Here is a 25,665-nt window from a genome sequence, read left to right on the forward strand (position 1 = left end):
GCAGAAGCTTTTTATTTTGATGTATTCCCAATAGTTTATCTGTGCTTTAGTTTCTCATGCCTCAGGAGACCTATCTAGAAAGATGTTTTTATGGTTGATGTCAGAGAAATTACTGACTGTGCTCTCTTCTAAGATTTTTTTGGATTCAGGTCTCACAATTAGGTCCTAATCCATTTTGAGTTTATTTTTGTGTATGATGTTAGAAAGAGGTCCTGTTTCATTCTTTTGCATGTTGCTATCTAGTTTTCCCAACACCATTTGTTGAAGAGACTGTATTTTTCCAATTACATATTCTTTCCTCTTTTGTTGAAGGTTAATTGACCATATAGTTCTGGGTTTACTTCTGGGGTTTCTATTCTGTTCCTTTGATCTGTATGTATGATTCCATGGCAGTACCATACTGCTTAGATTGTTTGGATCGCTACAACTTTGTAATATTTCTTAAAGTCTGGGATTGTGAAACCTTCAGCTTTGTTCTTCGTTCTCAAGATGGCTTTGGCCATCTTTGGGTTTGTCTGTGGTTCCATAAAAATTTTAGGACAGTTTATTCTAGTTCTGTGGAAAATGCTGTTGGCATTTTGATAGGGATGGCATTAAATCTGTAGGTTGCTTTGGGTAATTTGGACATTTTAACAATATTAACTCATCCAATCCAGGAGCATGGAATATCTTTTCATTTGTTTGTGCCGTCTTCAATTTCCTTCACTGGTATTTTATAGTTTTCAGAGTACAGGTCTGTCACCTTCTTTGGTTATGTTTATTCACAGATATTTTATTCTTTTTGGTGCAACTGTAAATGGGGATGTTTTCTTAATTTCTCTTTCTGCTACTTCATTATTGATGTATAGAAATGCAACAAATTTCCCTTTATCAAAGTAATGCTCGTCTTGTAGAATGAATTTGGAAGTTTTTCTTCCCCTTTAGTTTTTGGAATAATTTGAAAACAAAAAGGTATTAACTCTTTTTAAAATACTAGGTAGAATTTACCAGTGAAGCTGTCTTGTTCTGGACTTTTGTTTGTTGAGAGTTTTTTGATTACTAATTCAATTTCCTTACTAGTAATTGGTCCGTTCAAATTTTCTATTTCTTCCTGATTCAGTTTTGTAAAGTTATATGTTTCTAGGAGTTTATTCATTTCTTCTAGGTTGTCCAATATGCTGCTGGCATGTAAGTTTTCATAATATTCTTTTATAGTCCTTTCATTTCTGTGGTGTTGGTTGTTATTTATCCTCTTTCACTTCTGATTTTATTTATTTGAGTCCTCTTCTTTCTTGGTAAATATGGCTCGAGATGATCAATTTTGCTTATTTTCAAAAGAACAAACTCCTGGTATCATTGTATTATTTTTTAGTCTCTATTTCATTTATTTCTGCCAAAACGTTTATTATTTTCTTCCTTTTACTAGCTTTGAGCTTTGTTCTTTTGCTATCTCTTTTAGGTGCAAGGTGTGAGATTTTTCTGGTTTCTTCAAGCAGGTCTGTATTGCTATAAACTTCCCTCTTAGAAATGTTTTGGCTGTGTCCCAAAGAATTTGCACAGTTGCTTTCAATTTCTTTTACTCCATGTTTAGAGAGAAATACCGAGAGAGAGAGAAGAAGAGAGAGACAGAGAGCACAAGCAGGGGGAGTGGCAGGCAGAGGGAGAGGGGGAAGCAGGCTTCCCACTGAGTAGGGAGCCCTACACCAGGCTCTATCCCAGGACCCTGGGATCATGACCTGACCCGAAGGCAGACACTCAACTGACTGAGCCACCCAGGTGCCCCTTTTCCCTGTTTTTGTTTTTTTTTTTTTCAATTTCCTCTTTGATTTCTTGTTTATTCCATTCATTTTTTAGTATCATGTTGTTTAGCCTCCATATATTTGTGTTCTTTCCACATAATTTCTGATAGTTGATTTCTAGTTTCATACTGTTGTGGTGGGAAGATGCAACATATTATATTTCAATCTTCTTGAATATTGAGAATGGTATTGTGACCTAATGTGATTTATCACAGAATGTCCCACATATACACTTGAAAGAATGAGTATTCTGCTGTTTTTTGATGAAATATTATGTATATATTTGTTAGGTCCATCTGGACTAATGTGTCACTCAAAGCCATTGTTTCTTTGTTGATCATCTGTCTGGATGACTGATCCATTGATGTAAATAGGGTGTCTAAAGTCATTATTATTATTATTGTATTATTGTCAATCTCTCCCTTTATGTCTGTTAAAATTTATTTCCTACCCTAGTTTTTTGTTTGTTTCCATTTTCATGGTAAATGCTTTTTAATACCTTAACTTTCAATCTTCATGTGTCTTTATGTCTGAAGTGCCTCTGTAGACAGCATACAGATGGGTCTTTTTTTAACCAGTCACCCTATGTCTTTTGATTATTTAGTCCATTTGCATTTAAAGTAATTATTGATAAGTATGTACTTACTGCCATTTTGTTACTTGTTTTCTGGTTGTTTTTGTTCTTCTCTCTTCCTTTCTTCTACTCTTGCCCCCTTCCTTAGGATTTGATGGCTTTCTTTAATGTTATGCTTGGGTTCCTTTCTTTTTTGTGTGTGTATCTATTATAGGTTTTTAATTTGTGGTTACCATTGGTTTCACATATAACATCTTATGTGTACTCCAGTCTATATTAACTTGATGGTCACTTAAGTTTGAACACATTCATGTCCTACATTTTTACTCCCTTCTCCATTTTCTGTATACCATGTCATATTTTACACTCTTTTATTTTGTGAATCCATAGACTAATTCTTGTAGATATAATTAATTTTATTGCTCTTGTGCTTTAACCACCATACTGGTCAATTTACTATTATTTCTTCAAATAAGTTTTCTTTCCCCTTCTCTCTGTTTTCTCCTTCTGGATTAATAGGAATGTTACTACACTTAATGATGTCACTGAGTTCCCTTAACCACTTTTTATTTTTTATTAGTCATTTTTCTTTTTGTAGTTCAGCTTGTTTTCTGAAATCTGTCTTCCAGATGCTGATTTGTTCTTCTACATTGCCTAATATTTTGTTGACTCTCTCTAGTGTAATTTTTATTTCAGTTACTGAATTCTTCATCTCTGGTTCTTTTTATATTTTCTATCTCTCTATTGTAGGTCACACTGAGATCCTCCACTCTTATTTCAGGTCCACTGAATACCTTTACGATATCACCGAATTCTTTATCAGGCATAATACTTACTTCCATTTCCTTTAGTTCTTTTGCTGTGATTTTGTCCAGTTCTTTCATTTGGGATATATCCCTCTGCCTCATTTTGTCTAACTCTGTTTATATGTATTAGGATGGCCAGCTGTATCTCTTGGTATTAAAAGTAGTGGCCTTGTGAAGAAGAGGTCTTGAAGTGCCTGGTAGTCAGTGTCCCTGTTCATCAGAACCATGTGCTCCAGGGGTGTCTCCTGGATATGGGCTGTGTAAACACTACTGTTGTGCCTGAGCCACTTGCTGACTGAGCTTTCAGTAAGCTGCAATGACTGGCTTTACCTGCTGTGGTTTCATAGGACAGGGTTTGGTCCCTGTGCTTTTGTGGGGTGTGTCTAACAATGAGCTTTTTGGTGGGCAATGTCAGTAGTCAGGCTAGCTGTCTGCACTCTGTGTTCTGCAGTTATGTGCACACCAATCATCAGAGTGCTCTCTATTTGTGGCCCCCTGAGCAGATTTTCTTGGTGGTTGGAGCTGGCAGTCAGACCACATTTTTTCCACCCATGTGTCTGTCACAGCTGCAGGCTGTGTGGCCAGCTAAAATGCTCAGTGCTGAAACTGTGCATGTGTTGGTGTGTGGGGTTATTTCCCACAATCTGCAGGGCAGGAGACACTTTGGAGTGGTGTCAGTCCCTGCTGGGGCTACTTGCACAGTGTGTCAGGGCAGGAGCTCCTTTTGAGGCATGTTTGCTGAAGTGGGCAAGATGGATGGGGTGAGTCTGCAGGGGAACATGTTTGGGGTACATGGTGCTAGCAAGATAAATGGTATTCCTGCTGGTATCCACAAGTGTCTAGCAATCTAGGCTGAGGGAGGGAAAAAGAGATAGTGTCTGCCAGCACTTTTGTTCCTGAGGAAATCTCCTGTAGATCATGTCTCTCTAGCCCATGTTCTAAGATTAGTAAATTACTCTCCACATATACCTCAGGCACTATTCAAACTGCTACTCTATGCTGAGTTTGGTTGGTTGGGTTATTTATTATGCTAGGTCTTTAAGGAGAGGAGGTCAGTTTCCTATGGCCCTTTGACCCTCCCAGAGCTAAGCCCAATGATTTTTAATATACCCAGAGTTAGGCCCAACTGATTTTCAAAGCTTGCCAAGTTAAGCCCTAAACTAGATGTTATGAGGATTCATCTTCCCAGTGCGTGTCTCCAGTGCTGAGGGTGCCTAGTGGGTCTGATCCTGTCATGGGTCCTCCATTCTCTTGACCTTTGTCTTGTTCATTTTTTTTTTAATTTTGTAAATTTTGTGTCATTTCAAGCTCCAAATAGGAAAATATTTACACACTGAGCTTACAGCTAAAAGTCAATGTAAAATAATTCACATGATAGATACAATATGTTGGATGCAGTGTATCCTAAGACAGCATTTTAAATGTGCTATCATGAGGCTAAAGCATCTTGCAAGTCTCCCTTATGTAGGAGCAACGATATCTCTAAAATATCATGAGATGTCAGATAAGCTGCAATTACTATAGTGGGCCCAAGATGATAGAAGAGCATAGACAAAGAAAAAATGAGAAGGCCCTGACCAGGCAACAAGCATCCTCTCAGGGAACTGTAGATATATAACTTGGAGCCCTCAGGTATACCATCACCATTGTTATGATTATTATTTTGCATCTGATCTTAATCTGACTTCCAAAATACACTTTCCTATTGTATTGACCTGTCAACATGTTTTACTAGCAGCATTTTTTAAAAATATAAACAAGTAAACTGACATCCTGACTTAATAGGCCTCATTTACCGAAATATCTTTCACAGACCAAGTAACATATGAGTGAATGGATGAAATAAGTTTTCTCTTTGTGCAAAATTGAAGCCCAAATGCTAAGATATGTTGCACCAAAATGTGCTCACACTGTGAGCCCACACTTCTGGCTTTTCTAACACTACTGTTTGTTAGGTCATGCACACAGAAGATATTCAATAGACACTGAGTGAATCAAGTGAGTAAAAACTGTATTCTGGTTTAAAGTCAACTGAAAGGTTTGACTTTACTTTCATGTATGAGTCCTTTCAAAGAATTCAATATAGTCACTCTGGTTCATTGACCATTTTCATCATTCATGCAGTATGCAGAACATGCAAATATAGCTTGAAAGATAATGGGCTTTAACTTGAACTTTTTCACACACTTTTTTTTATATATATAGATATAAGCTTCAATGTAGTCCTTTTTTCCCTATTCAATACTACCTTTATATATATATATACCAGTTTTAATTTCCCTGTATCTCTGAGAAGTACTGTTCTCTAACAAAGAGAACAAAATACACCCAGGAAGAGGTGAAACACTCTACCTCGCCCACATAAAGGGATTATAGCTACCTTCCCTGCACCCCCCCTTTTTGTCATTTTTTTTTGTGGGTTTTGTTTGTTTTTATTTTTATACTTTATAAATCTTATTCTTGGGTTTCATTTTGGCTGGGTTTTTTTCAGTGGTGGCTTTCGATTGCTCCAAACTTTCCCAGGATGCACCTTGCCTGAGTTGTGGTTGATATTTTCAACTGTACATCCCCTCAACCACAACTCAATAGAATGACTAGAAGGAGGAGCTCCCAACAAAGAAAAGACCCATAGACAAGAGCCTCTCCTGCAGACCTAATGGATATCGATATAAGCAAGATGTCAGAAATAGACTTCAGGGTAACAGTTACGAAGACAAAAGCTAGGCTGGAGAAAAACATTAACAGCAACATAGATTCTCTAAGGGCAGAAATGAAGGCTAACCAGGCCAAACTTAAAAATGCTATAAATGAGATGCAGTGTAAATTAGATTCTCTAACAGCTAGGGTAAACGAGGCAGAAGAACAAATTAGTGATCGAGAAGACAAACTGATAGAAAAGAAGGAAACAGGGCAGGCCTGGAACAAACAGCTTAAAATCCATGACAATAGAATTAGAGAAATAAGTGACATCATAAAACATTCCAATGTCAAAATTATTGGGATCCCTGAAGGGGTGGATAGAGAGAGAGGTCTAGAAGATATATTTGAGCAAATCATAGCTGAGAACTTCCTTACTCTGGGGAATAAAACAAGTATTCGTGTCCTAGAAGCAGAGAGAACCCATCTCAAGATGAAGAACAGAACAACGCTCTGGCATGTAATAGTAAAACTCACAAATTTTAGAACCAAGGAAAACAACTTAAGGGCAGTTAGGAGGAAGAGATTCCTACGTACAGAGGGAGGAATATCAGAATAACGTCAGACCTATCCACAGAGACCTGGCAAGCCAGAAAGGGCTGGCAAGACATATTCAGAGTACTAAACGAGAAGAACATGCAGCCAAGAATACTTTATCTGGAAAGGCTGTCATTTAGAATGGATGGAGAGATGCAGAGCTTCCAAGACTGACAGAAACTGAAAGAATATGTGACCACTAAGCCGGCCCTGAACGAAATATTAAGGGGGGTTCTATAAAAGGGGGAAGATGTCAAGAGTGATATAGAAGAGAAATTTACAAAGACAATCTATAGAAACATGGACTTCACAGGCAACATGATGACAATAAATTCATAACTTTCAATAATCACTCTCAATGTGAATGGCCTAAATGCTCCCATAAAACAGCACAGGTTTGCATATGGATAAAAAGACAGGACCCATCCATATGCTGTCTACAAGAGACTCATTTTGAACCTAAAAATGCATCCAGACTGAAAGTGAAGGGATGGAGATCCATCTTTCATGCCAACGGACATCAAAAGAAAGCTGGAGAAATTCTCATATCAGACAAATTAGATTTTCAGCTAAAACCTGTAGTTAGAAACATAGAAGGACACTACATCATTCTTAAAGGGTCTATTCAACAAGAACATCTAACAATTGTAAATATCTATGCCCCCAACATGGGAGCAGCCAACTACATAAACCAACTGTTTACCAAAATAAAGAGACATATTGATAATAATACGTTTATAGTAGGAGAACTTAACACTCCACTCTCAGCAATGGACAGATCATCTAAGCAGAAAATCAACAAAGAAACAAGAGCTTTGAATGACACATTGGACCAGATGGATCTTATATATACAGAACATTCCACCCTAAAACAGAATACTCATTCTACTAGAGCACACATGGAACTTTCTCCAGAATACACCACATACTGGGTCACAAATCGGGTCTCAACCAATATCAAAAGACAGATTATTCCTTGGATATTCTCAGACCACAATGCTTTAAAACTGGAACTCAATCACAAGAAAAAAATTTGGCAGAAATTCAAACACTTGGAAGCTAAAGACCACTCTTCTCAAGAATGGTCAACCAGGAAATCAAAAGAACTTAAACAATTCATGGAAACCAGTGAGAATGAAAACACATTGGTCCAAACCTATGGGATACTGCAAAGGCAGCCCTAAGGGAGAAATACATAGCCATCCAAGGCTCACTCAAAAAAATAGAAATATCCTGAATTTGCCAACTAATTTTACACCTTAAAGAACCAGAGAAAAAGCAACAAATGATGCCTAAGCCACGTATTAGAAGAGAAATAATTAAAATTAGAGTGGAGATTAATGAATTGGAAACCAGAAACACAGCAGATCAGATCAAAGAAACTAGAAGCTGGTTCTTTGAAATAATTAATAAGATCGATAAACCACTAGCCAGACTTATCCAAAAGAAAAGAGAAAGGACCCAGATTAATAAAATTATGAATGAAAGGGGAGAGATCAGGACTAACACCAAGGAAATAGAAACAATCATTAGAAATTATTATTAACAACTATATGCCAATAAATTAAGCAACCTGGAAGAAATGGATGCCTTCTGGAAACGTATAAACTACCAAGACTGAAACAGGAAGAAATTGACAACCTGAATAGGCCAATAACCCATAACGAGATTGAAGCAGTGATCAAAAACTTCCCAAAAAACAAGAGTCCAGGGCCTGATGGATTCCCTGGGGAAGTCTACCAAACATTCAAAGAAGAAATAATAGCTATTCTCCTGAAGCTGTTTCAAAAAAAGAAACAGAAAGAAAGCTTTCAGAGTCATTCATTGAGGCCAGCATTACCTTGATCCCCAAACCAAGCAAAGACCCTATGAAAAAGGAGAATTTCAGACTGATATCCCTGATGAATATGGATGCCAAAATTCTCAAAAAAATCCTGGCTAATAGGATACAACAGTACATTAAATGTATCATCCAGCATGGCCAAGTGGGATTTACCCCTGGGATGCAAGGGTGGTTCAACATTTGCAAATCAATCAATGTGATTCAACACATTAATAAGAGGAGAGTGAAGAACGATATGGTCCTCTCAATTGATGCAGCAAAAGCATTTGACAAAATACAGCATCCTTTCCTGATTAAAACTCTTCAGAGTATAAGGATAGAGGGAACATTCCTCAAGTTCATTAAATCAATTTATGAAAACCCACAGCGAATATCACTCTCAATGGAGAAAAGCTGAGAGACTTTCCCTTAAGATCAGGAGCATGACAAGGATGCCCACTCTCGCCACTATTGTTCAACATAGTACTAGAAGTCCTAGCAACAGCACTCAGACAACAAAAAGAAATAAAATATATTCAATTTGCAAAGAAGGAGTCAAACTCTCTCTCTTTGCAGATGACATGATAATTAATGTGAAAAATCAAAAAGCCCCCACCCCAAATTAGTAGAACTCAAACAGCAATTCAGTAATGTGGCAGGATACAAAATCAATGCACAGATATCAATTGCTTTCTTATACACTAACAATGTAATGGTAGAAAGAGAAATTAGAGAATCAATTCCAACTACAATAGCACCAAAAAACATAAGATATCTTGGAATAAACCTAACCAAAGAGGTAAAGGATCTATATGCTAGGAACTACAGATCACTTATGAAAGAATTTGAAGAAGACACAAAAAGATGGAAAAACATTTCCATGCTCATGGATCAGAAGAATAAACATTGTTAAAATGTCTATGCTGCCCAGAGCAATCTATACTTTAAATGCCATCCTGATCAAAATACCAATGGCATTTTTCAAAGTGCCAGAACAAACAATCCTAAAATTTGTATGGAATCAGAAAAGACCCCGAATGGCCAAGGAAATGTTGAAAAAGAAAAACAAAGCTGGGGGCATCACGTTGCCTGATTTCAAGCTATATTACAAAGCTGTGATCACCAAGACAGCATAGTATTGGCATAAAACAGACACAAAGACCAATGGAACAGAATAGAGAGCCCAGATATGGACCCTCAACTCTATGGTCAAATAATCTTCGACAAAGCAGGAAAAAAAATATGCAATGGAAAAAAGACAATCTCTTCAATAAGTGGTGCTGGGAAAATTGGACAGTTATATACAGAAGAATGAAATTCAAGCATTCTCTTACACCATTCCCAAAGATAAACTCAAAATGGATGAAAGACCTCAATGTGAGACAGGAATCCATCAAAATCCTAGAGGAGGACATAGGCAGTAACCTCTTGGACATCAGCCACAGCAACTTCTCTCAAAAGTGAAAATGAACTTTTGGGACTTCATCAAGATAAAAAGCTTCTGCACAGCAAAGGAAACAGTCAACAAAACAAAGAGGCAACCGGAATGGGAGAAAATATTTGTAAATGACACTACAGACAAGGGCTGGTATCCAAGATCTATAAAGAACTTCTCAAACTCAAGACCCAAAAAACAAATCGTCCAGTCAAAAAATGGGCAGAAAACATGAACAGACACTTCTCCAAAGGAGACGTACAAATGGCTCACAGACACATGAAAAAATGTTCATCATCATTAGCCATCAGGGAAATTCAAATCAAAACCACATTGAGATACCGCCTTACACCAATTAGAATGGCAACAATTGACAAGGCAAGAAACAACACATGTTGGAAAGGTTGTGGCGAAAGGGGAACCCTCTTACACTGTTGGTGGGTATGCAAGTTGGTACACTTTGGATAACAGTGTGGAGTTTCCTCAAAAATTTAAATATAGAGCTACGTTATGGCCCAGCAATTGCACTACTGGGTATTTATCCCAAAGACACAGATGTAGTGAAATGAAGGGCCCTATGCACCCCAATGTTCATAGCAGCAATGTCCACAATAGCCAAACTGTGGAAAGAGCTGAGATGCCCTTCAGTAGATGAGTGGATAAAGAAGATGTGGTCCATATATACAATGAAATATTACTCAGCCAACAGAAAAGATGAATATCCAACTTTTGCATCAACATGGATGGGACTGGAGGAGATTATGCTAAGTGAAATAAGTCAAGCAGAGAAAGTCAATTATCATATGGTTTCACTTATTTGTGCAACATAAGGTATAGCATGGAGGACATTAGGAGAAGGAAGGGAAAAATGAGGGGGGAGAAATCGGAGGGGGAGACGAACCATGAGAAACTATGACTCCAAGAAACAAACTGAGGGTTTTAGAGGGGAGTGGGGTGGGGGATGGGTAGCCCGGTGATGGGTATTAAGGAGGACACATACTGCATGGAGCACTGGGTGTTATATACAATAATGAATCACGGAACACTACATCAAAAATTAATGATGTGCTGTATGGTAACTAATATAATGTAATAAAAATAAATAAAAAATAAAGATCATGGGCCACACAATCATTTGCTAATCTAAATCATCAAATAAGCTTCTCATTGTAATAGTTAATGAAAATGGTACCTATAATACTGGTGGATGCCATCATTCTTTTTTACTTATTACAAATTACATTTTTGCAAGATTAAAAAGTTGTTGTTAAACTCAGTGTGATAATTTCCTCTCACTCTTTTTGAGAATATGAAGATGAAAAATCTTCACAGGTAAATGTTTCAACTTAAAATGTTCACTTAGCTTTTACCCAAAGTGAATAAATTATCTTTTAAGCTATAACTGTTTATTTTCTAACTTTGCCAACTGATAGTAGAATCTTTTTAAACAGTAAAGAACTTGCAAAATGCTAAAAATATAAACTATGTCTATCAAAGGAAGCAACTTTTCTAAATAATATAAAAACTGAGAAAAGTTAAACATATATTTAAATACTCCTATTTTTAAACAGAAAAAGTTCAATCTTATCGTAATATCTCAATTTAATAAAGATCTATCAAAGGTGATAATGACTTTATTCAGTAAGTTTTAAAAATTCAGAAATTCTTTAATGGAAAAAAAATTACCTGCCCAAGACTTTCAGCAACAATGGAGCTAATAAGAACCTGGGTATTTGGATTTTTCTATAAAATTACTTAGTGAATGTTATTAATTTTTTCTCAACGTGTTTTTTTAAAAGATTCAACAGGAATCTATTTTTCTTTCTCTTTCACATAACCTTGAATTTTGAAGAACAAGTCACCCATTGAATTTCAAACCTTTCAGGTAAAATAATAACAGAAATATATTAAGGCAAATTGAGAAAAAAATTCTTTAAAAAAGACGATTGAATTTACCTGTAGACTAAAATGGCATAATATGTTTAATTCTTGATCAGATACTGGAAAAATCAACTGGTTTTAAAAAGTGATAAGGATATTTTTGGTGTGAAGAGAATATAATTTTAAAAAATGCTCTATTTCTAATTATGGGATTAATGCCTCCACAAACAATGGCTACCCATATATTCTCCTGGCTCTGCAGTCTCAGATTTAGCCAAGTAAAAACTGCATCCTTGTATGGAGTTGTGCTGAGGAAGTAAAACTAGTTTATAAGTAAAGTGACTTAAATCCTTTCATGATGGTACAAGCCAGATTCTCACTGTTATCCACTTTGTCTGACTATAAATTAGAGAAAATAGTAACCGGAAGAAAGTTCATTTCCTTATGTCCAAATTATTTTATGAATTATTTTATTTATATGTTTATGAATTATATGACTTAATTAATTTTAAACACCCCACTATACTCTGAATACTATTTTGATATATTATATGAATAGATACAGTTTTTCAACCATTTGCGGTTTTATTTTCAACCATTTGAGTTAAATTGGTTGTGCTAAATTAAAGTGCTAAATTAAATTAGCACTTAGAATAAAGGAGAGATTTTTAAGAAGACAGTCAATTTGTTTTTCTCTGAACTACTGTAACATCTGTGCTTAAACACATAAACTTATCCTGTTCCTTAACTGTTTCATGCATGTAATTCTTGAATCATCAAGACTCAAAGTGTTATCTATGACTTTTGTATTTCCATAGCACACAGTAGGGTCCTAGACAAGTAACAGATTATTTAAGATCTTGGATAAGTTATTTTGAATTGCTGAAATGCATACTATAACATGCTGTTTACACAATATTTAATTTACTGTGCAGCTTTAACAATCTACTAGTACAAGAAATATGGTAACATTTTCATTCTATGCTACTATATACAAATTATTATTACCTGGCAACGATTTAGACCACTTGACTACTGAAAGAAGTTGTCTCTCGCCTAGTTGATTAAGACTCGTCAGCAAAGAACTGGAGGTATCAGGTTTGGTGTTGTCATGTCCTGCATAGATCACATCTGGTTCAATGCTCATTAGTAGGTTAATCAATGGGGGGATCAACTGTATATCTTGACTTGGTGAAAAAGAAATTCTTTGGCTTAGGGCTTGGCTTTCATTTGGAATGCCCACAGGCTGTGGGAGAGCAACAGCATCCAGTGCTCTCATAACTCTGACTTTATTGAACTTTTTAAACTTTCGACCTATAAAGGAAAAAAAGAAAAGATCATGTAAATACATATCAACTAAATCTTCTAGCAGACTGTTGTTTTTCTTAAGTTTTAGAATTATAGCATTGTAGGTTTTAGCATCAATCTAATAAAATGAAATTGAATAAGTAAACGTTAGGTCTCAGACTTGGATTAAAGAATTAATTATACCAGCATTTCCTGGGTTGGTGTGGTGTGAATATTTACACCAGTATCTAATGGAAGATTATGGAACTTTGCAGCAATATGTATGAAAAGACAAATGGCTTTCAGTAGAGACTAAAGTGAGTATTGGTAAATATTCTGACAGGACTGTCTCCCAAAAGCTAATGCTACAGACTACATTCCTTAAAACATAGTTTTCAGTAAATGTTGAATCTTCTTTTGAGTTTCATTCTTTTGGGAATGTGTTGAGAGCTAGCCCAGAATAGTGTAAGATGATGGAGTAGGAGGATCTTGAGCTCACTTTGTCCCATAGGCATACTAGATAATAGCTACATCTATTCAACTAACTCTGAAAATGACCTGAAGACTGCAGAACAGACTTTCCACAGTTATTTGTGGAGACAAGGACACACTGAAGAGCCTAGGAGGGGTGGAGACACAGCTGGGGACTGAACCTTTGGTGGGATTAACCACAAAAGGGAGGGACATCATAAGCATGGATAAGCAAGGGGATCAGACCCCACACCAGGCACTCCCAGCACTGGGCACCTGCAATGGGAAGATAAGTCCATATAACACCGAGCTTTCAATACTAGCATGGCTTAACTTCAAGAGCTTTAAAAATCAGTGGGCTTAATGCCCATTCCTGTGGGAACTAGTACAAACACTCATTTACCTTGCTAAAACTGTATACCCAACAATGATGTTCTCTTGTGGACCCACTACCTCAGCAGGTATCCCTCCAAAGTGTCTCTGGCTATGGGAAGGTGGGGGTTGGAGGGGAAAGAACTTCATACATTATCATGCCCACAGTTCCAGCAGCCAGTCTCTTAGCTGCCCGTGCAGGGAGCAAGCCTTAACCTTCATGCACCCGAAATTGTGGTAGAGTGGTTAACTGAAGACATTTGGTCTGAATGCTGGCCCCATCCACCAATGAGCTCACGGTCACCTCAGACAAGACCCTCAAAATTGTGGGGACCAAACCCTGTCAGTGTGCCCAGCAGGCAAACTGGATAACTGCAGCTGGCTGGGCTGGAATCAACTGCAGATCAGCCACAACAGTAGGTACACACAGCACACACAGGGGGCAGCCCTGGAACACCCAGTTCTGGTGACCAGGGGGGATTGTGCTACAGGGTACCGCAGGATCTCTTCTTCACAAGGTCACTACTTTGAATACCAGGAAATATGCCTGACCTACCAAATACATGTAAACAAACACAGAGTCAGGCAAAATGAAGAGACAGAAAAATCTCTCTCAAATGAAGGAACAAGACAAAATTACAGCAAAAAACCTAAATGAAATGAAAATAACCAATGTCGGATAAATAATTCAAAGTAATAGTCATAAAGATACCCACTGGACTTGAGAAAAGCGTGGATCATTTGTTAGGTCTTCAGTAAAGAGATGGAAAGTACAAAAAGAACCAGTCAGAGATGAAGAATTCAATAACTGAAATAATATACTGGAGGAAATCCATAACAGATTAGAGGATGCAGAATAACAGATCAGCAATGTGGAAGACAATGTAACGGAAAGCAATCAAGCTTAATGGGAAAGAGAAAAAAGAATAAAAAATGAAAAGAGGTTAAGGGAACCCAGCAGCATCACCAGGAGTAAAAATATTTGCATTATAAGGATCCCAGAGAGAAATGAGAGAAAGAAGAGACAGAAAAGTTACTTGAAGAAATAATAGCTGAAAACTTCCGTAATCTGAGCAAGATAACAGACATCCAAGTCCAGGAAGAACAGAGAGCCCCTAACAAGATGAACCCAAAGAAGTCCATATCAAGATAGATAACAATTAAAATGGCAAAAAGTAATGATAAAGCAAAACTTTTTCAAAGCAGCAAGAGAAAAGAAAACAGTTACATACCAGGGAAACCCCATACAGGTATAAGCTGATTTTCCAATAGAAACTTTGTAAGCCAGAAGGGAATGACATGATGTCCTCAAAGTAGTGAAAGAGAAAAGCCTACTACCAAGAACATTCTACCTGGTAGGCTATAATACAGAATTGAAGAAGAGATAAAATGTTTCCCAGGCAAACAAAAGTCAAAGAAATGCATCACCACTAAACCAGACTTAAAAGAAATGTTGAAGGAAATTATTTGAGTGGGAAGAAAAGGTCATAGCTAGAAGTAAGGAAATTATGAAAGAAAAAAATTTCACAGTAAAAGCAAACATACAGTAAAGGTGGTAACTTGATGACTTGTAAAGCGAATATGAAGCTAAAACCACAAAAGTAGTAAAATCAGTTATATCTCTAAAAATCAGTCAAGGGATATACAAAGGCACATAATATATGGCATCATATATGTAAAATGTGGATAAGAAAGTAAAATTTAGTGCTTATAGAATGTGTTAAAACTTAAGTGACTACCAACTTAGTGTAGACTGCTCTACACATAAGATGTTATATCTGAAACCAATGGTAACCTTACAAATAGAAAGCCTATGATAAAATACACAAAAAAGAAAGGAATCCAAGCATGACACTAAAGAAAGCCATCAAACCACAAGAAAAGAAGAACGGAACAGAAGAGAACTATAAAACAAACCACAAAACAATGAACAAAATGGCAAAAATTACGTACCTATCAATAATTTCTTTAACTGTAAATGGATTAAATGCTCCAATCAGAAGACTCATGGTAACTGCATGGATGAAAAAACAATACCCAATTCTACAATCCTAGAAGAAACTCACATCAGACCTAAAGACACATACAGACTGAACATAAAAAGAAGGAAAAACGTGTATAATGCAAATGGAATTGGAAAAAAAAAAAGCCAAGGTAGCAATATTTAGACAAGATTTTAAAACAAAGACAAAGAAGAACACTACATTACTATAAAGGGATGATTTCAATGAGAAGTTATAACAATTTTAAATATCTATGCACCCAAAATAGGAGCACTTAAATATATAAAGCAAATAACAGACTTAAAGGGAGAAATTGACAGTAATACAATAACATTAGGGGACCATAATGTTACACTTACATCAACAGATAAATCATCTAGGCAGAAAATCAACAAAGAAACAGTGGCTCTGAATGACACATAGACCAGAAGGACCTAATAGATATACACAGAACAGACCATCCAAAACCAGCAGAATACACATTCTTTTCAAATACACATGGAATATCCTCCAGAAGAGATCACATGTTAGGCCACAGGACAATTCTCAATAAATTTAAGAAGATTGAAATCATATAGAGCATCTTTTCTGACCACAATGATATAGAACTAGAAATCAGTTATAAGAAAAAAAAAAACTGGAAAAAACACAAACACACAGAGGCTAAACAATTTACAGGTCAACCAAGAAATCAGAGTGGGAATAAAAAATACATGGAGAGAAATGAAAATAAAAAGAGAATGATCCAAAATCTTTGGGCTGCAGGAAAAGCAGTTCTAAGAGGAAAGTTTATAGCAATACAGGCCTACCTCAAGAAACAAGAAAATCTCAAATAAAGAACCCAACCTTACATCTGAAGGAACTAGAAAAAGAAGAACAAACAGATCCCTAAGCTAGTAGAAAGAAAATTAAAATTATGGCAGAATAAATAAAATTCAGACCAAAAAACCAATAGAAAAGATCAATGAAACTAAGAGCTGATTTTTTTTAAAAAAGTAAACAAAATTGACAAAACCTTAGCCAGAATCATCAAGGAAAAAGAGAGAGGATTCAAATAAATAAAAGCAGAAATAAAGGAGGAGAACTAATTGACACCACAGAAATATAATGGAGTATAAGAGACTACTACAAAAAATTATAGGCAACAAACTGGACAACCTAGAAGAAACGGATAAATACCTGGAAACATAAACAATCTCCCAAACTGAATAAGGAGGAAAAAAAGAAAGTAGAACAGACCAGTTACTAGCAATAAAACTGAATAAGTGATCTAAAGTTCTTAACAAACAAAAGTCCAGGACCAGATGGCCTCACCACAATGAATTCTATCAAACATTTAAAGAAAAATTAATATGTATTATTTTGAAATTATTCCAAAAAAAAGAGGAAGAAAAACTTTCAAATTCATTCCATGAGGCCAGCACTAACCTAATATGAAAACCAAATAAAGACACTAGAAGAAAAGAAAACTACAGGCTGATGTATCTATATCGCTGATGGACATAGATGCAAAAATCCTCAACAAAATATTAGCAAACAGAATTCAATGACACATTAAAAATTACTCAACACAATCAAGTGAGATTTATTCCAGGGATATAGGGGTGATTCAATATTCACAAATCAATCAAAGTGATCCATCAAATAAATAAGAGGAAGGATAAAAACTATATGATGACCTCGATGCAGAAAAAGCATTTGACAAAATACAACATCCATTCATAGTAAAAACTCTTCAAAAAAAGTGGGGTTAGAAGGAATATATCTCAACATATATAAAGGCCATATATGAAAAACCCATAGCTAACATCATACCCAATGGTGAAAAACATGGAGCCTTTTCTCTATGATGAGGAACAAGACAAGGATTTCCACTCTCATCAGCATTATTCAACACTCTACTGGAAATCCTAGCCACAACAATTGGACAAGATAAAGAAGCAAAAGGCATCCAAATTGGTAAGGAAGAAGTAAAACTGTCACAAATTCAGATGACATGATATTTATATTAAGGATTCCACTAAAAACTTTTAGACGTAATGAATTTAGAACAGTTTCAGGGTACAAAATTAAAATACAGAAATCTGTTGCATTTGTATACACTATAATGAAGTAACAGATAAATTTAGAAAACAATTACATTTATAATCACGCCAAAAAGAAAAAAATACCTACAAATAAATTTAATGAAAGAGGCGAAAGACATGAACTCTGAAACTTTAAGGCATTGTTCAAAGAATGACACAAACAAATAGAAAAATAAACCATGGTCATGTATTGTAAAAATTAATGTTAAAATGTCCAAACAACCTAAAACAATCTACAGATTTGATGCAATCTCTATCAAAATACGAATAGTATTTTTCACAGAACTATAACAAATAATATTATAATTTATATAGAACCACAAAATACCCTGAATAGCCAAAGAAATCTTGAAAAGGAACAAAGCAGAGATATATCAGTTCCAAATTTCAAAATATACTACAAAATTATAGAATATTGAAAACATTATGGTACCAGCACATAAATAGACACACCAGTCAATGAAACACAATAGAGAGCACAGAAATAACCCCCCACCTTAATCTACCACATAGGAGGCAGAATATACAATGGGGGAAAGACAAGCTCTTCAAAAATGGTGGTATGAAAACTGAACAGTTACATGCAAAAGAATGAAACAGTACCACATACATATAAAAAAAAACTCAAAATGGATTAAAGATCTAAATATGAGACATGAAGACACAAAACTGCTAAAAAAATATAGACAGTAATCTCTTTGTCATCAGCCTTAGCATCATTTTTCTAGATATAGCTCCTCAGGCAAGGGAAACAAAAGCAAAATTAAACTATTAGGAGTACACCAAAATAAAAAAGCTTTTGCACACTGAAAGAAACTCAACAAACCAATAAGGCAACCTACTGAATGGGAGAGGATATTAACAAATGATATATCCAGTAAAGTTTTAATATATAAAAAATAAGCAATCTGATTAAAAAACGGGCAGAGAATCTGAACAGAGTGCTTTTTTAAAGACAAATGGCCAACCTAATCATGAAAAGATGCTCAACATCAGTAATCATCAGGGAAATGCAAATCAAAACCACAGGAGATATAATCTTATACCTTACATCAGAATAGCTAGAATAAAAAAGACAAGCAATAACAAGTGTTGGTGAGGTTGTGTAGAAAAGGGAATCCGCATGCATTGTTGGTGGAAATGTAAATTGGTGTAGCTACTATGGAAAACAGTATGGAGGTTACCCAAAAAATTAGAAATACCATATGATCTAGTAATTCCACTACTGGGTATTTACCCGAAGAAAATGGAAACACTACCATGGAAAGACATATGCACCCCTTTTATTGAAGCATTATTAATGGCAACCAAGAATATGGAAACAAACCAAGTGTCTGGTGATAGATGAATGGTAAAGAAGACGTGATACATACACACATACACACACAAACAATGAAATAGTATTCAGCTATAGAAAATAATGAGATCTTGCCATTTATGACAACATGGATGAACCTGGAGGATATTATGCTAAGTGAAAGACAAATATTATATGATTTCACTTATATGTGAAATCTAAAAACAAACAAAAAATGAGTCAATGAACAAAAAGCAGACACAGATTCATAAATACAGAGAAGAAACTAATGGTTGCTAGAGGGATGGTGAATGAGGGAATGGGCAAAATGGGTGAAAGAGAGTGGAAGATACAGGCTTCCAGTTTTGTAATAAATATTTCACCAGGGTAAAAGTTACAGCATAGGGAATGTAATCAGTAGTACTGTAACAACACTGTATGATGACAGATGGTAGTTACACTTGTGAACAGAGTATAACATAATGAGGAATTACTGTGTTGTATAACTGAAACTAAGGTAACAGGGTATGTCAACTATACTTCAATTAAAAAAAAGAAGAATGCAAGAGATGGGGTGGGGCCTGTGTAAAATAGATATAAATATCCAGTTATAAGATAAATAAGTCACAGAGATTAAAAGTTCAGCATAGGGTATATCGTAAATAATATTGTAATAACTTACTAGGGTGAGAGATGGTGACTACACTTATTGTTATGAGCACTGAATAATGTATAGAACTGTCAAATAATGATGAGGTATTCCTGAAACTAATATAACATTGTAGTCAGCAATATTTCAATAAAAACGAAGAACAAAAAAAATAAAACAAATCTACAGAACTTCATATAATTGTACTTCCAGCATTTTATTGAGAAAATAGATAATGGCAAAAAGTACTCAGAATTAAATAACAATAGTGAATGACTTTGTATTATTTACAATATTATTTATGTACTTCTGAAAAACAATAGCATCGGGAGGTTTGGGTAGCCTAAGTAGAAACTAGAGGTGTAAACGCTTCCACTGTACTCTTCTCCCACCTACTGTGTCTATCTTTAGGAGATAATATGAATGGGAGCTTTCATTATTTTCCTAGAAGGAGAGGAGACTCAGATACTAGGAGATCAGATACTAGGGAGTGGACATGGGGGCACTAGAAAACAGATGGAAAGACTGATTTAATAGTTGTCTCTCACTCATCCTGATGAATGTTATTTTGAGGGATGGAATGTGCAAAATTTCATAGCTGCACTGTATGTAATAGCCTTCAAAGTGGAAACAAATGACTATAAAAATGAGAATGGGGGTGCTTGGGTGGCTCAGTCGGTTAAGCGTCCAACTCTTGATTTCGGCTCAGGTCATGATCTCAGGGTTGTGGAATCTAGCCCTGTGACTGGCTCCATGCTGTGCATGGAGCCTGCTTAAGACTCTCTCTTTCTCTCCCCACTTCCTGCTCACGAGGGCTCTCTCTCTTAAAAAAAAAAAAATGAGAATGGATAAATGATAGTTATAGAATGTAATAATATAGTGCAGTAAAAATGAATAAAACAGAATAATACATACCAAAATAAAGAACTTCACTAATGTTAGGTAAATAAGGTCAAATTGCAGAAATATATATGCCATATGATACCATTTTTATAAAGTAGTAAAACCACCCTCAAAACTAAAGATTATATTGTTGATGGAAATAGATATTCAGAAAATTTATAAAATAATACAAGGGAATGATAAACCCAATATTCAAGATAAAGTTTCCTAGAAAAATGATAGCTTACATATAGCAGTAGTAAAAATTCTGAACTATGTTACAAAAAAGTTGTAGGGACTTGGGAGGGGAGAGAAAAAGGTTCTGAACTTATTTAGTATGTGTTATTAAAATAATTTGGTAAAATGTTACAGGCATAGTTATTGTTTAATTCTGATATAATTAAAGAGGAATATAGTTTAACTATGACTCTTCAGAATGAGAAGGTAAGCATTAGCAAAATGGAAAAATAGATTAACAAATTAAAAATGAATGACTGAGTATTGAATGGGGAAAAGAAAATGAAGGAAAAGTGACCAATCTAACAAAGTAAGAAAAGGAGTATTTAAGTAACAAATATACTTAAATAGATACATAAAATATATATAAAATGTATTGGAAGAAATAAAAGCTTGTATATTAATTACCCCAACAAATGTCAATGTCAAATGAAGTCAGGCTGGGTTAAAAAAATTCCATTTTTAGTTTTAAAGAAAAACAATAAAAACATAGGAAAACAAGTGGAAAATTAAAAGATGAGAAAAAGTGAACCAGGTAAATACAACATGTAGAAAGCAGGAGAAGCAATATTAATAATAGATAAAACAGAATTCAAGACCAAAGGCATCAAATGAGACAAAGTGAGGATATTAAGGATAAAAGGTATTCTCCTCAAAGAAAACATAAAGCATAAGCCTTTATGAAACAAACAATACAGAAGCCAAACACTTAAAACAAACCCTAAAAACAAGAAAAAAGAAAACTTGATAAAAACAGAGTGGGAACATTCCTATATTTCTTTCATGTTTTCCATATCAAGTACACAGTTAATAAGCACAGATAGGAAACTTAAAACTGATCCAGTACAAGGAATCTTTAATTAATTCTGAAAAAAATAAACACTATATTGTTTCATCATAACATTATTTTATTAAAGATCAAAGTTAACTTGGCATTTGACACATTTTTCTAGGTAAGCCCTTGATCAATGAGGAAATTTACATAAAAATTATTAATCATCCAGACATTAACAAAAATAACATTTCAAATCAAAATGAATGAGATACAGTTAAATGCAAAAATATATTCAAAGAATTATATAGTTTTTTTTGTGAAAAAATAATGAAAACCAATGAGTTAAGCATTCAATAAAGACATTAGTAGAAAAGAGAAAGTCAAACAAAGAAAAGGAGGAAAAATGTTTCATAGGATGTATGGTAAAGAAACTAACTACAGATACTAGAATAATTAGAAAACAATATTAAACAATATTAAAAGAAACACTTAAATAAATTTGATAATTAGGAAATGGAGAGTTTTATGGAATATAAATTATCAAAATTAACTCTGATAATGTCACAGCCTGTCTTCATTTGTTTAGTGGCAGAGGATTTCTCTTAAACTATCTTAAAGAAAAAAGTCAAAACCTTCCCTATATATTTTATAAAGCAAACTTAACTTGAAAAACATCATACTAGAAATAAAGATTAAGTTGTCATGATAAAAAATAGATAAAATCTTAAAATGATCTAACAACATCTTGAATTCTGCAGAATGAAAAATAGAACACTATAACTTATTCTAGTAGAGCTTGTTCTGAGAAGAAAAGAATGGTTCAATCCTGGAAAATCTGCCATCATAATTCATCATATTGGATCAAAAGAGAAAATCACATGATTTTTCTCAATAAATGACAAAAGGCTTTGAAAGGCAGAATCATGGCTCCTCAAAGATGTCAGGTACAAGAGAGAATTAATCTCCTTAATAGATCACGTTAGATCACAAAACAAGTGTCAATAAATTCAAGAAGATAGAAATTATACCACGCATCTTTTCCTACCAGATGTTATGAAACTAGAAATCAATTATGAGGAAAAAATCTAGAAAGAACACAAACATATGGAGGCTAAGCAAATGCTACTAAACAATAAATGGATCAATCAAGAAATCAGAGGATATAAAATATACCTTCAGACAAATGAAAATAAAACAAAACAGTCCCAAAACCTTCAGAAGCAGCAAAAGCAGCAAAGAGAAAAGTTTAGAGCAATACCTGCCTACCTCAAATAATCTCAAATAAGCAACCTAACCTTCCACCTTAAAGGGTTAGAAAAAGAAAAACAAAGCCCAACCCAGCAGAAGGAAGGAAATAATAAAGATTAGAGCAAAAATAAATGAAACTGAGACTTAAAAACAATAGGAAAGATCAACGAAACTGGGAGGTGGTTCTTTGAAAAATTAGACAAATTTGATAAACCTTTAGGCATATTCATCAAGAAAAAAATAAGAGGACTCAAAAAAAGTCAGAAAAGAAGGAGGAGAAATAACAACCAACACTACAAAAATACAAAGGATTCTAAGAGAATATAATGAAAAATTACATGCCAACAGATTGGACAGCCTAGAAGAAATGGATAAATTCCTAGAAATAGTCTTTCAAAACTGAATGAGGAAGAAACAAAAAAATTTTAAAGTTTTTATCTATTTATTTGACACAGAGAGAGAGAGCACAAGTAGGGGGAGTGGCAGACAGAGGGAGAGGAAGAAGCAGGCTCCTTGCTGAGCAGGGAGAGCCTGACGCGGGGCTCAATACCAGGACCCTGGGATCATGACCAGAGCCAGAAGCAGATGCTTAGTGACTGAGCCACTCAGGCACTCCAAGAAACAGAATATTTGAACAGAGGTAGCTAGTAATGCAACTGAATCAGTAATAAAAAAAAAAAAAGCTCCCAAAAATAAAGTCCAGGAAAAAATGGCTTCACACATGAATTCTACTAAACATTTATTTTTTTTGAAGATTTTATTTATTTATTTGTCAGAGAGAGAGACAGAGAGAGAAAGAGAGAGAGAGAGAGAGAGAGAGCGAGCGAGCACCAGTAGGGGGAGCAGCAGACAGAGGGCGAAGCAGGCTCCCTGATGAGCAAGGAGCCCGATGAGGGACTCCATCCCAGGACCCTGGGATCATGACCTGAGCCAAAGGTAGAGGCTTAACTGATGGAGCTATCCAGGCATCCCACACTAAATATTTAAAGAAGAGTTAATACCTATTCTTCTCAAACTATTGAGAAACTATAAATCAAAGAGCGAGAAAAACTTCCAAATTCATTCTATGAGACCAGCATTACCCTGATACCAAAACCAGGCAGTCACTACAAAACTACAGGCCAATGTTTCTGATGAACACAGATGCAAAAATCTTCGACAAGATATTAGCAAACCAAATTCAACATTAAAATAATCATTCACCACGATCAAGCAGGATTTATTCTAGAGATGCAAAAGTAGTTCAATATTCTCAAATCAATCAGTTTTATACATCCCATTAATAAAAGAAAGGATAAAATCATATGATTATCTGAAAAGATACAGAAAATTATTTAACAAAATATATGTTAAAAACTCTCAACAAAGTGAGTCTAAACAGAGGGAACTTAACTCACCATATGAAAAACCATATATGAAAAACCCACAGCAAAAATGATACTCAATAGTGAAAAACTGAAAACTTTCCTCCTACGATTAGGAAAAAGACAAGGATTCTACACTCACAACTTTTATTCAACACAGTACTGGAAAGTCCTAGCTGCAGCAACCAGACAAGAAAAAGAAAAGGCATTCAAATCAGAAAAGAAGTAAAACTGTCATTATTGCAGATGACATGATATTCTATACAAAGACCTGAAAGACTCCACCAAAAACTATTAAAACTGATAAATGAATCCAGTAAAGTTGCAGGATACAAAATTAATATACAAAGCTCTGTCACATTTTATACACTAATAACAAAGTAGCAGAAAGATAAATTAAGAGAACACCATTTACAATTGCATCAAAAAGAATAAAATACCTAGGAATAAATTTAAACAAGGAAGAAAAAGTTCTGAAAACTATAAAACACTGATGAAAAAAATTGAAGAGAACAAAAACAAATGGAAATGTATACCATGTTTATGGATTAGAAGAATTATATCCTTAAAATGTCCGTGCTATCCAAAGAAATCTACAGATTCAATGCAATCCCTATCAAAATATCAACAGCATTTTTCACAGAACTGGAACAAATTATCCTAAAATTTGTATGGAATCACGAAAATCCTTGAATAGCCCAAACAATCTTGAGAAAGAAGAACAAGCTGGTGGTATCATGCTCCTGAATTTCAAACTTTATTACAAAGCTACAGCAATCAAAACAGTATGATATTTGCACAAAATCAGATATATATGTATCTGTAACAGGATAGAGAGCTTGGAAATAAACCCACACTTATATGGTCAATTAATATATAACAAAGAAGGCAAGATTATACATGGGGGAAAAGACAGTCTTTTCAATAAATACGTTTGGGAAAACTGGACAGCTACATGCAAAAGAATAAAACTGGGCCACTTTCTTACATCATATACAACAAAACAAAACAAAACACCTCAAAATGGATTAAAGGCTTAACTGTAAGACCTGAAACCATAAAACTCCTAGAAGAAAATGGGCAATAATCTCTCTGACTTAGCCACAGAAACATTTTGTAGATATGTCTCATGAGGCAATGGAAAACAAAAGCAAAATCAAATTATTGGGACTACACCAAAATAAAAAGCTTTTGCACAGTGAAGGAAACCATCAACAAAACAAAAAGGCAACATACTGAATGGAAGAAGATAATTGTAATGATATATCTGATAAGGGATTAATATGCAAAGTATATCAAAAAGTATATTATACAACTCAACAACCCCCCAAAAAATCTGATTAAAAAATGGGCAGAGGACCTGAATAGACATTTTTCCAGAGAAGACATACAGATGGCCAACAGACACAATGAAAAGATGCTCAACATCACCAATCATCAGGGAAACACAAATCAAAATCAAA

At 34.9% G+C, this 25,665-nt stretch overlaps 1 protein-coding gene across 3 annotated transcripts in view; it reads right to left on the reverse strand.

The window, feature by feature from the left end:
• The window catches only part of PGR (progesterone receptor), a 110,365-nt gene that overhangs the window by 21,260 nt on the left and 63,440 nt on the right, over window positions 1–25,665 (reverse strand). For 2 of the 3 annotated variants that reach the window (XM_028119623.2, XM_088017415.1), the window contains exon 4: window positions 12,539–12,844. The exons of the other annotated variant lie outside the window; for it this stretch is intronic. In XM_028119623.2, coding sequence (XP_027975424.1) covers window positions 12,539–12,844 — 306 coding nt within the window. The remainder of the gene's footprint in view (window positions 1–12,538; window positions 12,845–25,665) is intronic. 3 annotated transcript variants of the gene reach the window in all.

This window comes from Eumetopias jubatus, unplaced genomic scaffold (genome assembly GCF_037043125.1).
Source record: "Eumetopias jubatus isolate StellerSeaLion01/CBP00866 unplaced genomic scaffold, mEumJub1_p1.0 scaffold_13, whole genome shotgun sequence".
NCBI classification, from domain to species: Eukaryota; Metazoa; Chordata; class Mammalia; order Carnivora; family Otariidae; genus Eumetopias; species Eumetopias jubatus.